Source organism: Poecilia reticulata, unplaced genomic scaffold (assembly GCF_000633615.1).
Source record: "Poecilia reticulata strain Guanapo unplaced genomic scaffold, Guppy_female_1.0+MT scaffold_553, whole genome shotgun sequence".
NCBI lineage: Eukaryota > Metazoa > Chordata > Actinopteri > Cyprinodontiformes > Poeciliidae > Poecilia > Poecilia reticulata.
The window spans coordinates 1-5,039 of NW_007615310.1; the positions used below are offsets into that span (position 1 = coordinate 1).

Consider the following 5,039-nt stretch of genomic DNA (forward strand, 5'->3'; position numbering starts at 1 on the left):
GATTAATTGTGTTATTTTTTCTTGGATGCTTCCAGTCTTTTCATCACACACCAAGAAGATAGTCACTTTTTCAAAACTCTTTGTACACACACTGTCAGATGTCATAAAAGCCAGAAATCACCTTTAAAACGAGTGTTAGCAGAGCAAAGCAGTCCGCCGCAAGTCCACACATCTTGCTTTGGCGTTTCTTCTGACAGTCTCCAAAATCAAAGAGACATTGCGTATTCGTGGCAGAGCTGCATAAAATTAGGAATAAAAACATACTTACAGCCACCGCCACGTTGAGCGTGGTGATTTTGTCTTCTTCTGTTCCCACTGACATGGACGGCTCAAAGATGGCACCGTTTGGCAGCAGGAAGGAGACGGTGTGATTGAGGTGGAACGTGATGTTGTCTCTTGCGAGATATCTTGTCCTAAAAGTAGAAATAGTCAGAAAACATTTCTTCAAGTCCTCCTGAAGAGATGTGTTCAAAGACAGAGAGGTAACGAGTAAAGCTCACATGTAGGTATATGGTCCTTTTTCCATCACTACTGGTGTGGCGCCGTATTCCACAACCTCCAGCGGATTCGTCAGCTCGAAGAGCCAGAACTGCCGATACACCTTTGCCCCTGCAGCCACCCAGTTCTCGTACGCCGTCGTCCCCGGCTCAATGACGGCTTCCTGCACCCCGCAGACACACAGACAAGCTATTTTTAACATGCCTCAAGACTGCCAGCAGGCCAGCATCTCCACTGACACATTAAAAAAAAGAAAAAAAGGTGGATGCTCTCTTTTAAAGGGAATCGGATAGATGTCGCCTGAAAAACCTCCTCTGAAACACTCGCAGATGGTGATCTTCAGATGGATCAGCTGTGTGGAAACTCGAGTCATATTTGGCTTGTTTTGCAGTTTGAAGCCGCTTTCGAAATAGCATACGCCTGATCTCTATTTTCTCCTGATTCACCTTGATCTCCACACACACACACTCACGCACACACACACACTCACTCTCTGACACGCTCTGTCACTCCCTACCCTCTAAAGTCAGGGTGAAACTGAACTCCATACCTTCTCCACAGTCCCCTGAATGATGATGTCTCCCACGGGGAAGAGGATGCCTCCCAGGACGGCCACCAGTGCCCCAACCACGGCTCCGGCGATCAGCCCGCACCTTCTGTTACAGCAGCCCATGGCGGTGTGCGTTTGCCTCCTTCCTCTACGTGTGCCTGTCTCTTGGCTGCCTGTTCTCCTGTCTCTGTGTGTGGCGTGTGCTGCAGCTTGACTGCGTTTGTGTTCCAGGCAGCGGGAGGAAAGCGGCACAGGCAGGGCTGTACCATTGGAGGGGCTGACGGAGCCGCTGAGGCCAGGTAAAGGTGCACACACCCCCCTGGCTGAGGGCCAGGAAAACCCTTCATTTACAGTATGTATTACAGTATGTAATGGCGCGGTGGGTTCAAGGGTCACTCCAGGTATCAGACCCGGTTATAACAACCTCATCAGACTTCGTAGAAAGATTCAAAAGGGAAGAGTAGCTTATCGACTTTGCTGATAAGCAAAGACTTGATTGCTGACATTTAATTTTTATACCAGCTGGAAATGTACAGCTCTTGAAAAAACTGAGAGCACTGCACTGAACTCTATGGAAACCTGCTTATTCCAACAAATACTGATTCCTGAACTCTTCCTGAGTTAAAACATTGGTTTTGTTTCTAAATAAATATGAAATTGTTTTCTTTGCATTATTTGACATCTGAAAGCAAAACATCTTTTTTTGGTATTTTGACCATTTCTCATTTTCTGCAAATAAATACTAACTTTGTGCAGAGCCATGTTGTCAGTAGTTCATAGAATAAAAGAACAATGTTTTTGTTTTAAAGCAGGTTTTGAATTTCTTACAAAGCATTTTTAGAATAGCGGCAATCAAGGTGGCAGTATGTTGTAGTTAAGATGTTAAATTAGTTCTGGTTTTGTCGACTTTCCTTCATTTTTGGTAATTGAAGCGTTTCATGTTTGTGTTCTTATTCCCTCTGGAATAAAGAATTTTTGCTCTCTCTGTTTTTACTTTCAAAAGTTCTTTAGATGTGGCACCAAAGTATCGTTTTAACAAATGGAAGCAACGGATTTGCATCTGAAAAACTCAAATAACACCTGAACTTTGACCCCAAATCCCATATGGAGGAGGAAGTTCAAACCATGTCTTTCATCGATCGTATCCCCAACTCCAGCATCTCCCTGCCCGGCTTTCTGATCATATGACCAGACGGATATTTAAAGAGGAGCAGCAAAGCAAATGATGTGGATTAGCATTGCTTGCTAACAACTGATAGTTTCATCCAGGAGACGTTACTGGGGATTATCATCTCTGCTACCTGAGAGTGTAGCTATTAGCATGTAAAACATGCGACTGTGATGCAGCTTCAGTCTTTGGTCAGAGGCATCTTTAGATTCGTTGTGAGACTGACTGCTTACAGAGATCTGTTCTGATATTTGGAATAAATGACGTATTGTTTTAATTGCACAATACGTCAAAGTATAGCACAGCTAGAATCCTACAAAGACATGTCCATCCACCTAAATTGACAGGAAACAGGAGCATTAATCAAAGAAGCAGTCATGAGGGTGATGGTGACTCTTGAGGAGCTGCAGATGTCAACAGCTCAGGTAGGATTACCTGTATAATGAATACTTTACAAGGCATAATCCGACTTATCTTGTTCATTATTTATTCTGCCTCTTGACCTTTATTTTCTTGCCTCCTGCCTCAGTTTACAACAGACTCTGGAAAGTAAAAAACCACTAAATGGATAATTACATTTTCAGTCTCTTGTCAAAAAACCCCCTAACTGTGACCGCGGTTCAGTCGTCATATGAGTGATAATGAAGTGAAATGTGTTTATGGTAATCCATCCTTATCAGGAAACGTTCCTATTGAGAAATGATTGCACGTGAGGTTTTTGGAGCCTGATAAGAAGAAATGAAATCTTGTGTTTGTGAGCACGAGCTCGGCCAATAACGCTGATTCTGATTCTTATTATGCTGTTGCAATCCACGTGGTTCCACTGTTTTTATTGCCTTCTATCTCTCAGCATAAATAATGACTGGTTGTGCAACACTTCTGTGCTTTCAGGCAACCGATTAAAACTTAAAAGGCATATCTTTGCTTAAGACAGAGAACTGACCTATCGTTTCCCATAATGCATCTGCATTGTGTGTTTTAGAGAGAAAGTAGACACAAAATCGAATGTTTTTTTTGTGAGTTGTAAACCCTTTACAGAAAAAGATGTTGCAGTCGCCCATTGAACAAGAAACAAGCCCACAGCATCACAGAACCTCCACTGTACCTATCAGCTAGCATTAAGTTAAAATCCCAGCTGCATTTTGTTGAATCCATTCACCAGTCATGTGCTCATGTCTTTCCCATTTTGAAGAGCATCCAATTGCCATTTTCTAGAAACTCTGAGGACATTCTTTAAGTAAATTTAATACGTTACAGTTATTAGGTGTGTAAGTAGTAAGTATGAGTTAATTAAATAAATGTAAAAGTTGGATTTTTCTTCTTTTTTTAGTGTGATTATGCTGAAGCAATAAAAACCTAATTTATTTTCAGTGTTTTTACTTTTATAAGTCCGTTTTATGCAGCCATTATTTACTGGCTCCAGAGCAAACCCATGTAAGTAGCATTCAATGACCACTAGAGGGCAGCATCATATTTCCCCTCATCACTCCACCTCTGTTAAAACTCTGTTTCAGCAAACAGCCTTGCAGATGGTATTAGCCGCACTTGACTGCATTATTTACTTCGCATAGAAAATGTCAGCAGAGGAGACAGGACTTTCTTTTTCTTGCTCTGCCTGATTATTGATCAATCATCATTATTAGATCAGTTTTAGTACTTTTGTGATGTTTGCATTCGAACATAGTTGATTTATCGCTTACATATAGGGAACTTAAGCAGTTCTGCACAAATGTGGCCAACAGTTTTAAAGCCATGCTTCAACCTGAGCTTCAGTTTGGACGGCCGCTGTGAAGTGGCGGGGTGTGTCCACTGGAGGGCAGCACCGCCTCGTTTCTTCACTGCTGCCCGGTGATTGTGGCTGAAAGCTCAGTTTGTTCAAACACACAACCTTGTTGAACAGTGTGAATCTCACCTGACTGACTCTCGTATTTGTCCTGCCAGCAAAGATTTCTCTTTGCCAGATTCAGTCCGTCTCCAGCGGACTGTGTGATTCATTGCTAATGTGACGCTCACAGAGTGAGCAAGCTTATGCTGAATTATAAACCAATCACTTTTATTATCTATTTAAATCAGAGACAAATGTTTTTACCTTTCCATTAAGTGATTTTAATCACTTCTAAACGCAGCAGAAAGAAGAATCAAGTCTAGTTTTTCTTGAGATTAAAAGAAGAGGCAGTGTAATCAATGATTAAATCCATCTTTAATAAAAATAAGATTGACTCACTAACGGCTAATAAAGTAAGAGCAACTAAAACGATCACAGTTATACTACACTAATGCCGCAGATTAAACAGCAATCTTGTAGCTCAGCAATGAACCTTTAAAATGTTGTCTAACTTTTTTAAGTCTAAGATTTATCAAGAGTTTATCAGTTTCTGGTTTATTTTTCAGGCGTATCATGTGATTTTACAGCACAATCAAGTAACTATGTTACCTTTTGTTGTTACAAAAAATGCTATATTTCAGATATGACAGAAAATTGAGCCTCTGTCTCTTTAAGAAAAAACTCCTGTTCTTACCGAAACTCCGCCTTCAGGAAGTTGTCACAGCATGGCTCCTGTATGAGTTCAGTAGAGGCCACCAGATGTTTGCTAATTGCTGCTGGCTAGGCTGAAGGAGCTGAGCGGAGGAGTTGCAGGGATTGGCTGCTCTGTGAGGCGGAAGCACGGTAGCTTGGAAACTGCAGTTCTGAGGAGGAGCTGCGCCTTGGAGGCGGGGCTAGGTCCACCCAGATGTTTTGAACAGTTGAATGGTTGCCATGGAGATTCTCAAACATATGTAAAAGAATCAAGGCAACACTCCAAGCATGTTTTTGATGAGAGA

General features: G+C 41.8%; 1 protein-coding gene across 1 annotated transcript; it reads right to left on the reverse strand.

Moving 5' to 3' along the window:
• Positions 1-268: 268 nt before the first annotated feature.
• Positions 269-1,352, reverse strand: LOC103461074 (platelet glycoprotein 4-like; the record flags this gene model as incomplete). The annotated part of the gene is made up of 3 exons (XM_008403397.2): positions 1,049-1,352; positions 501-661; positions 269-413 (listed from the first exon to the last, which is right to left on the reverse strand). Coding segments are annotated over exons 1-3 (429 nt in total), but the record flags the coding sequence as incomplete, so codon positions are not given.
• Positions 1,353-5,039: the final 3,687 nt, after the last annotated feature.